Source organism: Echeneis naucrates, chromosome 6 (genome assembly GCF_900963305.1).
Source record: "Echeneis naucrates chromosome 6, fEcheNa1.1, whole genome shotgun sequence".
NCBI classification, from domain to species: domain Eukaryota; kingdom Metazoa; phylum Chordata; class Actinopteri; order Carangiformes; family Echeneidae; genus Echeneis; species Echeneis naucrates.
The window spans coordinates 24542670-24560773 of NC_042516.1; the positions used below are offsets into that span (position 1 = coordinate 24542670).

The following is an 18104-nucleotide window of genomic DNA, read 5'->3' on the forward strand; positions in this document are numbered from 1 at the left end:
CTCAATTTTAACTCACATTCATGAAATGAACTCAAACTGTATAACTGACTCTGATGGCAGCTACAACAAAAAGGATTAACTATCAGATTATTTCTATAACAATTTAAGTCAGTTTTCAACTTGATTGTCCAACCAACAGCCCTGAAACCACAAGAGTGCGGTCACATCCATTTCCTGTCTCCAGTGAGGTTCTTTTTCATCATTGACACATCATATAACACGAGAGAGAGATTTTTGGTTACTCAAAACATTCTCTGTCTAACAGGATGTCAGACATTCAACAGTGGATTTATTAGATAATTACACATTTACAGAAATACCAAACTTTTTAATGCGAACATTCTGTGACAATCGATTTTACTGTTTTGAATACAAGCCAGTAATTTTGTCAATTCGCGTTAAATGAATTTCACTTTAACACTTTTTAAACACTATAGTTTTTAAACTTCAAGTATCGCGATACTTCACCCGTCGCCGACCATCCGGTAACAATGGGACTTTTATTTTGGCAGAGTACGGTAATGACGGGAGTTTCTCTTCCGGAGTGAAGTGTTAGCTTCCGGGCAGAAGATGGCGGCACCAGACGAGTTATTCTGCTGGGAAGGAGACTGGGGCTTACCGTCCGTCAGCACCGACTGCCTGGTGGTCCTGGTGAGTACCCGACACAGCGAACCGGACCGCTTCAGACCGGAACAGTCCGGTCCGGCCCAGTTCAGGGCTTAACGGACGGTTCAAGTGTTAGCTAATCAAACCGGAGATTCTTCAACATAAATCCAGTCAGTTTGTCCAAAAACGGGACGGACTGTCGCTTTGACGTGACCGGAGGACAGGCTGGTTCAGACGGACCCGGTTAGAATGATTTAAACCTACAGAACACCGTCAGGACCAAAATATGTTCCATCCAGCATCATTTCTATGAACTTCATGCAGCATCAAGTTCCTTCCTGCACCTGTTTAGAATATCCCGTCCTCCTGCTCTCATCTCTCCCTACTCTACCCAAATCACCGTATTCCCAGAGTTAGATCACATCTAATCAGGTTTATTTATAAATCCCCAAATCATAAGAAACTTGTAGAGCAGGTCTAGACCAAACTCTATAAAATGATTTAAAGATCCCCCCATGAGGAGGAAAACTTCCTGTAAGAGGCAGAGCCCTCGGGCAGAACCAGGCCGGGGTAGAGTCCAGGGGTAGATGAGACCAGGAGGACGGGATGTTCAGTGCCGGTGCAGGTAGTGATGATTCGGGCAGGATGAGGACAGGGAGACATGGTCGGTGAATACAGTGTACATTATCATGAGAATCATAAGAATGGTCCTGACCACATCTTGTGACCTGTACTATATTCAGCCTTCAGTCACGCTGGTGTGTTGACAGAAGTTGGTGTTTTCTGCCGGAACATAGTCCCAAATCCCTTCGTGTTCATCAGCATTGTCATTTGTACTCCATGTGAATGTACAGGAGAGTCACCGATGTCCTCTTTTAGCTCCTGCCTCGTCTTTCAGTATATCAGACAATTGGTCAACAACATCAGTGCAGTTCTTGTGTGTTAACGTCCCTGCCAGAGTTAGTGGACTAATACACACATGACCTTTGAGATCTTTTAAATGAGCACGGACTTCAGCGTTGTAGTATTAAGTCTGGACCTCATTCCTGTAACTTCTTTTTATATATGTATTTGCCCGCTTTTGCCTATTGTCAGTCAGCTAGCTAAATTTGAAAACCCCGCGATCCGGTGTGTTGGAGGGGTGTGCGGCCCCGGCGTGCGTGAAGTGAGCTGAAAGTAGTGTCTGTTGTGAGTCAACCAGAACTGTAGTGTGTGTGTGCCTGCTGAGCAGCGGGCTGCAGGAAGAAGGCTCTGAAGTGCCGACCCACCGAACCAACCCATTTTTGCCCAATCTGGCAACCCTGCCTCTGACCTCACTGTTTGACCATGTGCTGCTCAGTGATCAGCCTGGTCAGATGATGACTGTTATTTTTTGGCTCTTTATTCAGTTAGAGGAATGACCTGCAGCATAGGTCCTGGGTGGGAATCGAACTTAGACTGGTGGCGTACATACTAACCAACACCTACAGTGCCTATGAGAGAATATCAGGACAGGACAGGAGGATAACTGCAGACCAGACCAACGTGGCGGTCACCCTGACACATCTGTTCATCACAGATGTTGAGGTGCAGCTCTTCGTGCGACCAGCAGGAGGCTCCAGGGAGCTTTTAAACTCAGCTGGCCTTCAGTCACCTAGACTGCAAAAAGACTAACTGCCCTTTGTGTCCTCTTGTTTTCTGAGCTCCCCTACAATTATCATGACTATCATGATGATGATAATCATCATCGCCATCATTTTCATTGTCATTATAATCATCATCCAGCGAACAGTCTTTAAAGATAAAAAACACAAAGAGATGGAAACAGGCTGAATGTATCTTTAAAGGGCTGACTGGATGAATTATCAGCAGGAAACTGCTGATCATGTTTCAGATGGTGGATTCTGTATTCATCTTAAAAGTCATGGTTTTTTCGGTTCTTGATCAGGATTGTAAACAGACAAACAAACAGCAGCCTTTTAATCTGATTCACATCTTTTCTAACAACTGCAAACACACATTCAGGAAAAAGTGTGGAACATGTGGTGTGATCCTGGACTCATGGCCACCCACAATGCCTTGGGGCCTCAGACAGACTGTTTTCATGACTAAAATGGTCCTGAGACTCTGCCTGCAGACCACGCTGAGGGAAGCAGTCATTAAACCTGACTGAAACATGTTGGTGTTGGCCTGGGATCTGAGAGCAGTGCATTCTGGGTAATGATGGCTCTCTTCTACAGTGGTTGGAAAACACTGATCTGCTGCTGCTGGTTTTTCCAAACCTCTGAAGAATCTGGTCTGGAAAAATCTCTGGCAGCAACATGTCAAAGTCCCAGACACTACATACAACGCTGACTGTCATTAGAGTGGCTCTGGCTCTGGCTATAAAATATAGATGATAACAATATCAATGTTTTGTTTGTCCATCAGGCCATTATGTAAGAGTGTGTATTCACTGTGTGTATTGTGTGTGTTGTGGGTGTTTCTCTCTGACTTCATTCACATTTATGAGGAAAATCTTTCTAATTTCTTCTGAGTGTAAAACTGAACTCACAATTTTTTGTTTGTTCTTTTCAGAAGAAACTGAAAACATTAACACACACCTTTGACTTCTGCAGGCCTACGCTCAGTTTGCTGGAGCTCCTTTGAAACATCATCAGATCTCCAATCCCTGGAAGAGTCCGAGTGGTGAGCCATTCTCCTCCCCCCTCCTTTCTCTTCCTCTTCCTCCACCTCCTCCTCTTCTTCATCCTCCTCTTCACTGCTTGTCTGTCTTTAAAGGTTCACTTCCTGTTTTGAGGACCAATCAGAAAGATGCTCTGTCCAGGCCCTCTGACATCATCATCCACCTGAGGAAGCAGGTAAAATGCAGAGGTTTCATCATATCGATGAAATCATCACCATGAACTTAGTTTAATGTTTTAGATTGAGTTCCTAAAGATCAGATTCATGAACCAGATTGCACATGTGCAGCAGTTTCAGCAGGTTCAGGACAAACCAGGTGATCGAAAGTCCCTTTCTTCACCTTTACCTGTGACATTTCACCTGAATCACAGGAAGTAATTTTACAGTGACACAAATGTCCAACAGGATCAAACAATGACGTTTTCCTTGCAGGGGTTAAAGGTCAGCCTCAGTGTGACATCATCATCTCGTGACCACCACATGTAACAGACAGGAAACAGGTTAACGGAGGCAGAGCTCGACCTCTGACCCACATTCCCCTCAGTAGCATTCCAGCTCCTCAGCCAATCACTGCCCTCCGCTTCATTTAACAGGCAGCTGGAAATCATTACCCAGCATGCTTGGTGCCTTCATGCTGCGGTGGTTGGTCAGTAACCACAGCGACAGAGACGTGCTGGATTCACACTAACACATTAACTGTGGTCAGACGTGTCTGCTTATTCTTCTTCATTATTGGCGTTCCTGCAGATCAGAGGACAATCAGCTGTTTGTCACAGAATCTTCAGCAGCAGTTTTATCCCAGCATGCTTCACTTCAGAAAAGCTGCTGTCATTTCTCAGTAATGAGGACACAGGGAAGTGGTTTAAGACCCATAAAGCTCCAGCAGACACAGACACACACACAGATGGACTGAACCTAGCTCTAACTTCTCAGTCAAAAAAAGAAGAGTTAGCCCTCAAAGCCAACATGTGAAGGAGTGACGAACAGACAGAACAAAGGCACACACTCCAGCTTCTGGACCTGGATGATGCTGATCTTACCAGATTCTACTGAGAGTGCTTTTCATGTTTCCTTTATCCAAAGCTAAAGGTCGTCTTCCTTCCTGAGGAAATACAGTCGAGGGAGTTGGGTTCATCAGTGTTGTTTATGATGCACGTTGTCTTTTGTGTGTGACCCTGAAGTTCTCAGACCAGGTTTAGGGATCCAGGATCAGCTCTTATTCTTCACCTGATCTGTTGAATTTTAGGAGGTGCTGGTTTGTGTTTTTCAGAAATACAATGCAGACTTTGACCTTTCGGCAAAGGAAGGCGCCGACAGCTTGGCCTTCATCTCCCTGATGGAGGAGAAACTGGCGCCTGCTCTGGTGAGATGGAGACACCACTGCTCAATGAACGACACTATTGACTTTTCCTGTGTTTACCGTGTGTCTTGTGTTTGGTAGATCTACATGTTCTGGGTTGAGCCGAAGAACTACGTGGATGTGACTCGACGCTGGTACGCTGAGCACATGCCGTTCCCACTGAACTTCTTCCTGCCTGGACGAATGCAGCGCCAGCAGTTGGAAAAGCTTCGGCTGCTGCGAGGAGATGATAGTCTGGAGGCTGGAGAGGAGCTGGAGAAGGAGGTGAGCGGGAATCATCCTGATAATGGAGACAAGACCAAAACTAAAACCTCGTCACCAAACCAGAGTCTGAGCGGCTGCAGGAGCCTCAGAACATCCAGCAGCTCCACACTTTTCCACTCAGAGCAGATATTGTTTCCATGTGTTCAGGCTACTCCTTGTAGCAGTTGGAGAAAGTTTACAGGGAATGGAAAAAACCCTCCAGTGGATCTTTCTCTTGGAAAACTGCTGGTATGGAAAGATCTGTCCAGGTCAAAGGTCACACAGTTCCCAGGAAACAGTAGTTAAACAACAATGTTCCTGTTGGTGTGAAACTCCATCAGCAGCTCCGCCTCCTGCTCATAAATAAAACATGACAACATTACACAGAGTCTGAGTCCAGAAACTTCAGCTGCTCCTCCTAGGAGGGGATTACGAATAAAGACTGTCAATTTCTCGAGCAGAAAACTGGAAACTGTATGAATGAGGAAACACACCAGACACCAAATTGCTGCCTCATAACGACTGCAGCTCCAGAAGTCGACAGCCTCGTAAAAGTGTCGCATCGAAACAAATGTGGCCAAACAGTAGAGCTCCAGCTCCTTACGTGTCCTGACATTTCTGGTGTTTGCGGCTCAAAAGAGAGCAAAAGACCACAACTGACCAACCAAGATGCCAGTCTCACCTATAAAGGCGTGAACAGGGACTCATTAAAGAAGAGACACCTGATGGGGCAAACACAATACTGAGTCTGCCCTCAGTGGAGCTCAGGTCTGGAGACAGTCTAGAGACCTGGGTCTTACCATCAGGAGAATAGATTGTCTGGGTCACAGCCACCGTCCATGATTCAGAGGTCTGGATCCGTCTGTCCAGATGTTGTTGATTATTCAATTGAATGACTGCCAATCAAAAACAGTTTTTACCGTTTGTGTGTTTCAGTTGTACCGTGACGCTGCAGAGTGTATGAACCTCCTGTCTCAGAGACTCGGCTCACACAAGTTCTTCTTTGGAGACTCGTAAGTTCACCCAGATTCTGGCCTGGAAAGGATCCTTCAGGATTCAGGGTTTCCAGAACTGCTTAGTCAAAGATGTAGACTTGGACTTTCCAGATGTGAACGACCTCACAGAGGTTCAACATCTGAAGAAGCATCTGTATGGACCAGAAGCTGGTCTGATTCAGGCTCAGCTCAACAAGGTTAACATCTGTAATCTGCAGGAGTTGGGCGTGGGTCACATGACTCTGCAGAATACACTGGTATTTTTTTATTTAACATAAAGACAAAACCCAGCGGATGGTAATTGTTGTGTTTGAGCAAAAACCTGACAGTAAAACATATTCCCTTCTCAGGCCTTCGTCTCTGGACGCCTACGTGTTTGGTCACTTGGCGCCCGTCCTGAAGTCCAAACTGCCCAATGGGAAACTGCAGCAGCATCTGAAGTCCTTGGACAACCTCGCCAACTTCTGTACCAACATTCTGCTGCTCTACTTCCCTCGGGATGGCCGAGGTGATGCAGTGCACCCTTTCAGAATAAAGTGCAAAACTTTATTTAGTGGTTTTTAGAGATTGTGGAGTCAAAGTCTTGGGGGGGGCTTTCTTTTTTTCTGAGTAAATGAATCTTGGTTATCGTTCTTTTAAACAGCGGCTGATATCCTCCATTGTGTTTTTCAGAGAGCAGCTCCAGTCAGAAGATGTCACCTCAGCCTGAAGCCGGAGATTTCGACCACGTCCCCAACAAGCGGCAGAAGCAGTTCCTGTCGGCTCTGGTGGCTCTTGGCGCCATGCTGAGCTACGCCCTCCTGACCGGCATGGTGTCCATCCAGCATGTCCAGCAGGAGGCGCTTGAGGAACCGCCAGACGTGCAGCCCATTGGGCCAAATGACCACGAGGAGGAAGGCTGAGTACGGTGGCCCAAGGGCACTGTGGGACTTCAAGGACAGAAGTGAGAGTTGAGGATGTTTTACTGTCAAGAGAGAGAGATTAGGTGGTTTCGTCACCATCACTTTAAACTCTACTGAACTGTTTGAGTTTCTCTTAGAGGTCAAAGGTCAGAACGATCACATGACAATAACAATAAACCACAAATGAAACAAACTGATGTCTGATTTTCTGAGCTGAGGGGGGGGGCTATGAGAAGAACAGAGCAGCAGTTGAAGAAATTGCCCCCCCCCAGTCTCCTCCCCCTGACCAGGTCTCTGGACTCTGGGGAGATCCAGTTGCTCATGATGCCATCACTCAGGAATCCTGGTCTGGGTTTTTCCGCGCTGATCTGGAAACAGTTTGTGGATCTCAGTCTAAAGGGGGGGGGGGGCACCCCCACACCTGCTGTTAAACACAGTTTCCATGGCAACGCTCCAGAAGCCCAAACAAACAGAGCTGCTGTTCCACTGATTTAATGTCTGAGGATTTTTACTCAGTCCTTCAGAAACCAGCAGAGGGCAGTCACCCAGCTGGACTTCAGCCGAACCCAATCTGTTTGGTTCTGGTTCTTCAGTGGCTCCTCCCACACACCTGCAGCCTCAGGTTAGTGTCCAGGTGTGGCCCCGCCCTCCCCAGGACCTGCTGCAGACCAGTTTCCGGTGAGGTGATCCTCCTCAGGAGCCCCCCGCCCCTCTCTTCTCTGGTCGCGCGCTTTATGTGAATGAGTGTTCGCGCGCTCGATCCTTCCTGAGGAGAGTTGAGCGCGCGCCAGCAGCAGCAGTTTGGCTCGGTCCGTTAGTCGGTCGGTTCTTGGTCGATCTGGATCAGGTTCTCCCCGTTCTCCGGACTTAATTTCTCTTCGATCCGGATCCCGCTGGAGATCTGTCTCGGTCCGCTGTGCTCCAGGTCCCAGCACAAAATCTGGTCCCGGTCGGAACGCCACTCTGTCCCGAATCTCCTCAATCCGGATCGTCTTCGTGTGTCCAGTTTCGGCGGCAGTTCTCAGACATGGGCTGGTACGTTCCGGTCCTGGTCCCAGTCCTGGTCTCAGTCCTGCGGGCTTACCTCACGGCTGGAGTCCCGGGCGGACCGGATGTCCAAGGTAAGACCTGTTCTAAGTCCATGACTGGAACCAGAGGCGGGAAAAGACCAGTTCATAAATGTGTGTGTGCGTTCTGAAAGTTTCAGATAATTCGATGTTCTTTATGAATTAGTCTGATTATGTTTGTCTAATTGTTAACTGGTATCAGGAGCCTGGTTCTGTTAGAGGACCAGATCCGGATCAGTTCCGGAGACCAGAGACCTGATCCATGTCAACATCACTTGTAACCATAGCAACAGTGTGTCCACCACTGGTCTGTGTTAGAGAGACTCCTCCCCCCTCACACTCACTCAGTGATCAGTCAGTCAATAATCAATGTTTCTGTTTCTGTTGATGTGGATTCAGTCAGACTGCAGAACTCCCTTGGTCCAACAGGATCCAGATCCTGATGAAGAAATTCATCTCTCTTCCTCCTCCTCCCCCTCTTCCTGCTCTTCTCTCGTCCTCCTCCTCCCCCTCCTCCTCCTCTCTCTTCCTCCTCCCCCTCCTCCTCTTCTCTCTCTTCCTCTTCCCCCTCCTCCTCTTCTCTCTCTTCCTCTTCCCCCTCCTCCTCTTTTGTCTTCCTCCTCTTCTCTCTCTTCCTCCTCCCCCTCCTCCTCTTCTCTCTCTTCCTCCTCCCCCCCCTCCTCTTCTCTCTCTTCCTCCTCCTCCTCTTCTCTCTTTTCCTCCTCCCCCTCCTCCTCCTCTCTCTTCCTCTTCCCCCTCCTCCTCTTTTGTCTTCCTCCTCTTCTCTCTTTTCCTCCTCCCCCTCCTCCTCCTCTTCTCTCGTCCTCCTCCTCTTCTCTCTCTTCCTCTTCCCCCTCCTCCTCTTTTGTATTCCTCCTCCTCCTCCTCCTCAGTGATTGACGTGTTGAGTCTTCAGGACTCCAGACAAAGTGTAGCAGCAGTGGAAAAGCTTTCTGGTGGTCTGAGTGCGCTCAGTGACGTCTACGTGGTTTCAACTTTGCGGTTGCCAGCAAAGTTGGGTGGAGTCCTGCTGGGTCTCTACAGCAAACAGGACAACAGGAAGTACCTGGAGGTCGCCATCATGGGGAAGATCAATAAAGGTTGGTGGACATTTTAATGTCAGATAGGAAGGGGAGGACGTAAGGAAAGAAGGGGGAGGTGAGGAAGGAAGTAATCCATGCAGCAGCTGATGTGTAATAATCAGCAGATTTTCAGCAGATGTTCAGGGACTACTTTGAGCAGCGGAGGGATCCATGGTTTGATGACAGGTGAGTTACCTGATGATATCATCGATCCTCCTTCCCTCTGTTTCTTCTGCTCTCCGTTAACTTTGTTTCCCGATGTCCTGGCCCGGGTCTGTACGGTGGCTGAGCAGGGACAAACCCCTTACCTCTGGTTGATCTTTTCATGAGTCTGACTCTGCTCCTCCTCCAGTCCTGGTCCGCTTCGTCAGAGCCGACGGGAAGATCCACACCGTCAACCTGCAGAACGCCAACCTGGCTGACGGGCGCATTCACTCCATCATCCTGAGGCTCGGTGGTCTTCAACGTGACAACATGAACATGGAGCTCTACGTCAACTGCAGATTGGCCGACTCCAGCCAGGGCCTCCCGCTGCTTGTGCCTCTGCCCCGGGAGGCCGAGATGGTGGAGATCAGACACGGGCAAAAGGCCTATGCCCGTATGCAGGTCAGGCCACTTCCTTTTTGTCAGCACCTGGTCCATTCGGTCTGGTTATTTATGAGAATTATCACAATCAAGTTTTACCTGGATCTGAAATAAGATTTTGGGCCATTAATCAAACTACAGACAGATGATGTTTCAAGGTCCACGACTTTTGTGCCTTTATGAAGTCACAGCTACGCAGGCACCGCCCATCAATCTTCTCTATTTTTATTGGGACACTCAGAAAACAATCAATTAATCAGTATTGGCCCCTCAATCAGGATAAGGTCTCAAGTCTGAACCAGATTTGTGGTTCTGGTGCCACCAGAAGGACCTGGTTTCAAGCCTGGTGTCCCCTCTGTATCTCAGGGTGCAGTGGAGTCCCTCAGACTGGCTCTAGGGGGGAGTGTGGCCAAAGCTGGAGCTCTGACTGACTGCCCCTTCCAAGGAGACGCCTCTGCCTCCAACTCAGGTGAGACACATGACTGTAATCCAGTACTCGGGTAGACAAGGACCAGGTGAGGCTCTAGTAGGGGACGGGTGACCGTTGTCATCCTTTGACTCACATTTGTTGTTTTGCAGTGAGTGGGGACGTGAATTCCATCCTTGGTGAGTCTGACATACCTGATACTGATCAATAATGAGCTGATCACTCTGATCTCACTCACCAATCACATCCCTTAGGTGATCACACCAAGGCTCTGATTGGTCAGCTCATTATCTTCAACCAGATCCTGGGAGAGCTGCGCCAGGACATCAGGGAACAGGTGAGACATCGGGGGACAGGTGAGACTTCAGGGAACAGGTGAAACATCAGGGGACAGGTGAGACTTCAGGGGACAGGTGAAACATCAGGGAACAGGTGAGACATCGGGGGACAGGTGAGACTTCAGGGGACAGGTGAAACATCAGGGAACAGGTGAGACATCGGGGGACAGGTGAGACTTCAGGGAACAGGTGAAACATCGGAGGACAGGTGAGACTTCAGGGGACAGGTGAGACTTCGGGGGACAGGTGAGGCTTCAGGGAACAGGTGAAACATCGGGGGACAGGTGAAACATCAGGGGACAGGTGAGACTTCAGGGAACAGGTGAGACATTGGGGGACAGGTGAAACATCGGGGGACAGGTGAAACATTGGGGGAAAGGTGAAACATCGGGGGACAGGGGAGACTTCAGGGGACAGGTAAAACATCAGGGGACAGGTGAGATTTCAGGGAACAGGTGAAACATCAGGGAACAGGTGAAACATCGGGGGACAGGTGAGACTTCAGGGGACAGGTGAAACATCGGGGAACAGGTGAGACATCGGGGGACAGGTGAGACTTCGGGGGACAGGTGAAACTTCAGGGGACAGGTGAGACCTCAGGGAACAGGTGAAACATCAGGGGACAGGTGAGACTTCAGGGGACAGGTGAGACTTCAGGGGACAGGTGAGACTTCAGGGGACAGGTGAGACTTCGGGGGACAGGTGAGACTTCAGGGGACAGGTGAAACATCGGGGAACAGGTGAGACATCGGGGGACATGTGAGACTTCAGGGAACAGGTGAAACATCAGGGAACAGGTGAGACATTGGGGAACAGGTGAGACATCGGGGGACAGGTGAAACATCGGAGGACAGGTGAGATTTCAGGGAACAGGTGAAACATCAGGGAACAGGTGAAACATCGGGGGACAGGGGAGACTTCAGGGGACAGGTGAAACATCGGGGGACAGGTGAAACATCGGGGGACAGGTGAAACATCGGGGGACAGGTGAGACATCGGGGGACAGGTGAGACTTCAGGGAACAGGTGAAACATCAGGGGACAGGTGAGACCTCCGGGAACAGGTGAAACATCAGGGGACAGGTGAGACTTCAGGGAACAGGTGAAACATCGGAGGACAGGTGAGACTTCAGGGGACAGGTGAGACTTCGGGGGACAGGTGAGACTTCAGGGAACAGGTGAAACATCGGGGGACAGGTGAAACATCAGGGGACAGGTGAGACTTCAGGGAACAGGTGAGACATCGGGGGACAGGTGAGACTTCAGGGGACAGGTGAGACTTCGGGGGACAGGTGAGACATCGGGGGACAGGTGAGACTTCGGGGGACAGGTGAGACTTCAGGGGACAGGTGAGACATTGGGGAACAGGTGAGACATCGGGGGACAGGTGAGACTTCAGGGAACAGGTGAGACATTGGGGGACAGGTGAAACATCGGGGGACAGGTGAAACATTGGGGGACAGGTGAAACATCGGGGGACAGGGGAGACTTCAGGGGACAGGTGAAACATCGGGGGACAGGTGAAACATCGGGGGACAGGTGAGACTTCAGGGGACAGGTGAAACATCGGGGGACAGGTGAAACATCGGGGGACAGGTGAGACTTCAGGGGACAGGTGAAACATCAGGGACAGGTGAGACTTCAGGGGACAGGTGAGACATTGGGGAACAGGTGAGACATCGGGGGACAGGTGAGACTTCAGGGAACAGGTGAGACATTGGGGGACAGGTGAAACATCGGGGGACAGGTGAAACATTGGGGGACAGGTGAAACATCGGGGGACAGGTGAGACTTCAGGGGACAGGTGAAACATCGGGGGACAGGTGAGACTTCAGGGGACAGGTGAAACATCAGGGGACAGGTGAGATTTCAGGGAACAGGTGAAACATCGGGGGACAGGTGAGTGGATGTACCTGCAGAGCTGACTGGTGGTCTTGTCCTCAGGTGAAGGAAATGTCCCTGATACGGAACACCATCCTGGAGTGTCAGGTTTGTGGTGAGTCCCCAGGTCTTTGTCCTGCTATCCAAACACCTGTCTCTGTGTCTGAGGACCTGATTGAAGACACTCTGTCCTCACAGGCTTCCATGAGCCTCGTTCCCGCTGCTCTCCGAATCCCTGTCACAAAGGAGTGTCCTGCATGGACAGTCTGCAGTTCCCTGGTTACACCTGCGGACCGTGTCCCGCAGGGACGACAGGCAACGGGACGCACTGTCAGGATGTGGACGAGGTGCACCACAACTACACCACAGTTACTAAACCACGAATACATGACAACTACACAACAAAATGACAATGGCATAACAATTATACAACAAGTGAAATAAAACAAAACCTACACTACAATTATGCATCAACAACTACACAACAACCAATACAATAAAATGACAATGTCGCAATCATGCAAAAACAACAAAGCAGACCGACTGGAACTAAAATAACAACCAACAAGTGCTTCACAATCACAACAACACAAAGCCAACGCATTGATAGTGAGTCAGGTGTGTGTCCCTCAGTGTGAGCTGCAGCCATGTTTCTCTCCTGGAGCCTGTGTCAACACTGTGGGGGGGTTCAGCTGTCAGCCCTGTCCTCCGGGACTGTGGGGGGCGCCATTGGCTGGAACTGGACTGGACTACGCCAAGACACACAAACAGGTCAGACACAGACACACACACACACACACTCACTCATTCACACTGGGTTGTGTTTTCATGACAAGACCGTGTGTCCTCAGGAGTGTGTCGACATCGATGAGTGTGTGGATCTACCTGACGCCTGTGTCTCCAACTCTGTCTGCATCAACACTGTGGTGAGTCTCTGTCGCCATGGAAACAGTCAACTGACCTTCTGATTGACAGCTCTGACCCTCTTTCTGGTCTCAGGGTTCTTATAAGTGTGGTGGCTGCAGACCTGGTTTCCACGGTAACCAGACATCAGGTTGCTTCCCCAGGAAGTCATGTGCTGCGTTGACCTTTAACCCATGTGACACCAACGCCCATTGCACCATGGAGAGGAACGGGGAGGTGTCCTGTAGGGTGAGGACGCCTCCTGGGCCAATCATGGGACACCATGTCTGTGACATCATAATTACAAAAAGGTGTACATGCGTGTGTGTGTGTGTCTGTGCAGTGTAATGTAGGGTGGGCAGGTAATGGTAACACCTGTGGAGTGGACACAGACATCGATGGATACCCAGACCGGTCCCTTCCCTGCATCGACAATGAGAAACACTGTAAACAGGTCAGAAACATTCAGTCACACAACAACAACACAGTGTTATTGATAATACATTATTAATACTAAAGTGCAAACACTTCAGAGTAAAAGGTGTCACTTGATTGTTTATTTGTGAATGAGTGAGAGACGGGATGTTTATTAACAACACAGTCAGCATGAACGTTAAGGACCAGTGTACAACTATAACATGATGTCATGCTGTTGGTGACAACCTCATGAACATTTGCACATTACTGCACTATTGTACAATATTCCTCTGCAAATACTAAATATATTTCCTTTTTATTTTTTTGTTTAATTTTTTATCTCTGTCTTTCGCTTGTCGAAGTTTGAAACACTGGAGTCAAATTCGTTGAATGTTTACACATACCTGGCAATAAAACTATTCTGAATCTAGTGTGTGTGTGTGTCTGTTCACCAGGACAACTGTGTGTTCACTCCTAACTCCGGTCAGGAGGACGCCGACAGCGATGGGATTGGTGACCAGTGTGATGAGGACGCTGATGGAGACAGCATCAAGAACGTGGAGGTGAGACGCCATGCCGGGGGCGGGGCTTGAAGTCAGATCAAACAGCGGCCATGTGACCATGTGTCCTCTGCTCCTCAGGATAACTGCCGATTGGTTCCTAACAAAGACCAGCAGAATTCAGACAGTGATTCGTTTGGGGATGCCTGTGACAACTGTCCCAACGTCCCCAACAGTGACCAGAAGGACACCGACAGCAACGGACAGGGGGATGCCTGCGACCAGGACATCGACGGGGATGGTCATTGCAACTGCTGATCTGTCCTTTTTCATGTTTCTGTTTCTGTCATTTCCCAGCATGCACCTGCCAAACCACCCTTAACCTCCATCACAGGTGAGTCCCGCCATGATATGTCTGTGTGTGTTCAGGTATTCCCAACGTGCTTGACAACTGTCCAAAGGTCCCAAACCCGATGCAGACGGACAGAGACAGAGATGGAGTGGGAGACGCCTGTGACAGCTGCCCTGAGCTCAGTAACCCCATGCAGGTCAGAGGTCACCTGGTCTGGACCGGCCTCCCCCCATCTGGCCCTCCAGATTATTCTGTAGTTCTCTGTTGTTGAATGTTTGACACTGACAGGTCAGAGGTCACGTGTCCTCATGATTGTCTCCTGTCCTCTCAGACTGATGTGGACAACGACCTGGTGGGAGACGTCTGTGACACCAACCAGGACACGTATGTGATCAAACACACTCGTCCCTGTGATGTCATCACTTTGAACCCACTTGATCACTTCCTGTGTGTCCTCTCAGGGATGGAGATGGTCTCCAGGACAGCAGAGACAATTGTCCAGACATACCCAACAGCTCTCAGCTGGACTCTGACAATGACGGCCTCGGTGACGACTGCGACCATGACGACGACAACGACGGCGTCCTAGATGACTACGACAACTGCCGTCTCATTGTCAACCCTAACCAGAAAGACTCTGACAGTAACGGACGCTTCTAGCTCTTACGCCATAGCCACACCCCCTGACTGTGGGCTGTCCTTATCCACTGATCGTACCCCTCTGTCTTTACCTGTCTGTCTCAGTGAACGGCATTGGAGACGTCTGTGAGAACGACTTTGACAATGATGCCGTTTTGGATCTGATTGACGTGTGTCCAGAGAGCGCTGAGGTCACACTGACGGACTTCAGAGCCTATCAGACCGTCATCCTGGACCCAGAGGGTGACGCCCAGATCGACCCCAACTGGGTGGTGCTGAATCAGGTGAACCCCCCCACTGTGGTTGGTCCAGGATAGGTTAGGTCCCATATGCAGTGTGTTTCTGGTTCTGCAGCACCTGCTGTTAGACTCCGCCCCCGGTGATGTCACTGACCAGTGGTCATGTTCTTCTTAGGGCATGGAGATCGTTCAGACCATGAACAGCGATCCTGGTCTTGCTGTGGGTTCGTATTCTCATTTACATGTTTTTTACACCACCTCGATCCTGGTCATTGTCCTGATCCCGGTCCTAGTGTAGACTGTCTCCATGTCTGTGTGCAGGTTACACAGCATTTAACGGTGTCGACTTTGAGGGGACATTCCATGTCAACACTGTGACGGACGACGACTATGCCGGCTTCATCTTCGGATACCAGGACTCATCCAGCTTCTACGTGGTGATGTGGAAGCAGACGGAGCAGACATACTGGCAATCCCTCCCCTTCAGAGCCAACGCACAGCCCGCCCTTCAGCTCAAGGTCAGCCCCCCTCCACACCTGAGACTGGCTCAGTTCGGCCATCTGAGCTGACTCTGTCCTCCTGGTCCTGCAGGCGGTGAAGTCTCGGACCGGACCAGGTGAGTTCCTGAGGAATGCCCTGTGGCACACGGGGGACACACCTGGAGAGGTGACACTGCTCTGGAAGGACCCGAGGAACCAAGGCTGGAGGGACAAGACCTCGTATCGCTGGCACCTGAGCCACCGGCCCCAGGTCGGGTACATCAGGTAAGACCACGGCCCCCATACCTGGTCGACATAGACCACACCCACAACTCATGAAGGGGGTGGGGGGCTAGGTACAGTAGTCCTCTGTGTCCTCTCCCAGCCTGCAGCTCTGTCTTTTCATTTTCCCACATTCTTTCTTGTCACAAACGTCTCTTTGGCTCCGGCCTTCTGTTCTCCATTGTACTTGTCTCCATAACGACCAAAGCCCTGAAAGAATTACCCCCAGCGACCGTTGATATGCAAATGGGAGGGGAAGGCGCCAGACGGGTTCCAAGCAGGTCACATGACCAACACACATACAGGAGGCGTGTTCCTGTCTTTACTCTGAGGAGCATTTGGTTTGTGAGTCCATGTGTCCCTTTGTGTTTCAGGGTAAAGCTGTATGAGGGCACAGACCTGGTGGCGGACTCTGGCGTTGTGATTGACACATCGATGAGAGGAGGCCGACTCGGCGTCTTCTGCTTCTCCCAAGAAAACATTATCTGGTCCAACCTGCGCTACAGGTGTAACGGTACGAGCACAGGACTGTGTCATAAGTTCACGTGTATTCCTGTGAGTGGATGTGAAAGGTGATGTGCTGTTGTCATGGTAATGGCCATTCATCCTTTCACTGCTTGGTTGTTTCAGACACGGTGCCAGAGGATTTCCAGTCTCATCGTAAACAAGTTCTGATGCACATCCAGGTCTGAGCGCTGCAGACAGACTGAGACGCACACACACAGACACACAACACATCTCTGTCTAGACGTCCTCTGTCCAGTTTGACTGTGTGTGTGTGTGTACTTGTAAATGCTACATAGTGAGGACCTTGTCACATGTGTGCGTGCGTGTGTGTGTGTGTGTTGGAGGTATCAGCGTGTCAGTCTGGAGGGTGTGGAGCACCTGAAGACTTAAGTCTTGTTTGTGAGAGTCAGTTGTCAACAGAGACTCCCAGGATGCATCTCACCTTCAAACAGCCAATCACAGCTGTTGGAGGAAGCAGTAGCTCGCCAACAGGCAGAGAAGCCCGAAGAGTGCGCTGATATCAGATCAGTGTCAGGATGAAGGGTCATGTTGTTTTTGATGAGGATTTTATTTAGAAACTTCTTTAACGTTTCCTGTTTCCATGTGTACAGATCTGTGATGAAATAAACCCTCCATCTTTTCCACCATCTCACTTTGTTTCGTCACTGACTCCATCATCTCCAGCTCAGGTGCCCCCACCTACCGGCTCCACAAACAGGGACACTCCAGCTCAGACTCAGATCTGCTGGACGGCAAAAAACCAGACCAGAGTCTGGGACCTGGTCTCAGGTCCACATAGGTCACTGTCCTGTTGTCCGGTGGTGGAGGGTCGCGACCCCTGAGCCGGGGAGGCCGGGACAAGTGCAATATTGGAGAGAGCTTGACAACAGTGCACTTAATCCCGGGCCTGCCCGACCCCGGGAGGAAACAAATACACCGGACGAAATCCGTCCAATCGTATGATGTCACTTTTGGGGAGGAGCCAGAGAGTCAGATGACTGGCTCATCTGAAAATCAATTTAAAAACCGCAGCATCTCAATTTGTAAAAAACGTTATTTGCTCAGAAACAGGGGACAACAGCTGGCAGAACATCTGGAGAACGTTCAGAACATTCCTGTGTTCTTCCTGCTCAGATCAACCAGACTCAGCTCCTGACAGATGCTGGCGTGTCTCAGTGCAGGGAATCGAACACTCACCTCGGCTGCAGCCTCCGTCTCTGTGTGCTCTGTCTCTGGTCTGTGGACAGTCTCAGTATGTCAGTCCTGGTTTTGGTCCAGACCCCCCTCCCTCCCATAAGGACCAACAAAGGCTGAGCTGCTCAGTGAGGCAAGGAGGGGCCCCCCTGCCCCTTTAGGGGCAACACCATTCAAACACAGAACTTTATTCAAAGTACTGAACACAGACAGACAGGAGAGGGTCCCTAGTCCTGGACCTGGTCCTATGGTCGTATTCTGAATGAGACTCAGGGGACAACCAGGTCCAGTGCTGCCCCCTGCTGCCTGTCTTCTGCGGGAGGGGGCTCTTAGTTCTTCTGATGTTCTGTTCAGTGGTAGAACATCAACTTTAATGTGTCTCATCTCGGCCCGAGAGAAGATTAAAGTTCCACTAGTTTCATATTTCATTCTATATGAACACT

The 18104-nt window shown here is 50.0% G+C and overlaps 2 protein-coding genes across 2 annotated transcripts; both read left to right on the top strand.

Annotated features, from left to right (window-relative positions):
* Positions 1 to 557: 557 nt before the first annotated feature.
* Positions 558 to 6957, top strand: mtx1a (metaxin 1a). The gene is made up of 8 exons (XM_029504699.1): positions 558 to 651; positions 3204 to 3273; positions 3367 to 3446; positions 4541 to 4633; positions 4712 to 4894; positions 5810 to 5886; positions 6219 to 6376; positions 6541 to 6957. The coding sequence occupies exons 1-8, from the start codon at positions 571 to 573 to the stop codon at positions 6768 to 6770; spliced, it is 972 nt and encodes a 323-aa protein (XP_029360559.1). The 5' UTR covers positions 558 to 570; the 3' UTR covers positions 6771 to 6957.
* A 320-nt stretch (positions 6958 to 7277) lies between these two features.
* On the top strand, positions 7278 to 17108 carry LOC115044464 (thrombospondin-3a-like). Its single transcript, XM_029503479.1, has 23 exons — positions 7278 to 7891; positions 8731 to 8937; positions 9272 to 9525; positions 9871 to 9973; positions 10084 to 10110; positions 10186 to 10268; positions 12213 to 12264; positions 12348 to 12496; positions 12783 to 12920; positions 13001 to 13075; positions 13149 to 13301; positions 13396 to 13506; positions 13925 to 14032; positions 14111 to 14270; positions 14399 to 14517; positions 14653 to 14705; positions 14783 to 14964; positions 15066 to 15244; positions 15375 to 15423; positions 15521 to 15717; positions 15791 to 15963; positions 16335 to 16474; positions 16591 to 17108. Exons 1-23 carry the CDS (start codon positions 7798 to 7800, stop codon positions 16650 to 16652), a joined length of 2868 nt encoding a protein of 955 aa, XP_029359339.1. The 5' UTR covers positions 7278 to 7797; the 3' UTR covers positions 16653 to 17108.
* The last annotated feature ends 996 nt before the right edge of the window (positions 17109 to 18104 follow it).

Excerpts from the sequence above, each read along its gene's own strand:
- mtx1a (XM_029504699.1), top strand. The coding sequence starts at position 571 with ATGGCGGCACCAGACGAGTTATTCTGCTGGGAAGGAGACTGGGGCTTA. Across the intron at positions 3,274-3,366 it reads TCCCTGGAAGAGTCCGAGTG|GTTCACTTCCTGTTTTGAGG; the intron begins GTGAGCCATTCT and ends CTGTCTTTAAAG. Across the intron at positions 5,887-6,218 it reads AAGTTCTTCTTTGGAGACTC|GCCTTCGTCTCTGGACGCCT; the intron begins GTAAGTTCACCC and ends TTCCCTTCTCAG.
- LOC115044464 (XM_029503479.1), top strand. The coding sequence starts at position 7,798 with ATGGGCTGGTACGTTCCGGTCCTGGTCCCAGTCCTGGTCTCAGTCCTG. Across the intron at positions 7,892-8,730 it reads GGGCGGACCGGATGTCCAAG|TGATTGACGTGTTGAGTCTT; the intron begins GTAAGACCTGTT and ends CCTCCTCCTCAG. Across the intron at positions 12,497-12,782 it reads ACTGTCAGGATGTGGACGAG|TGTGAGCTGCAGCCATGTTT; the intron begins GTGCACCACAAC and ends TGTGTCCCTCAG.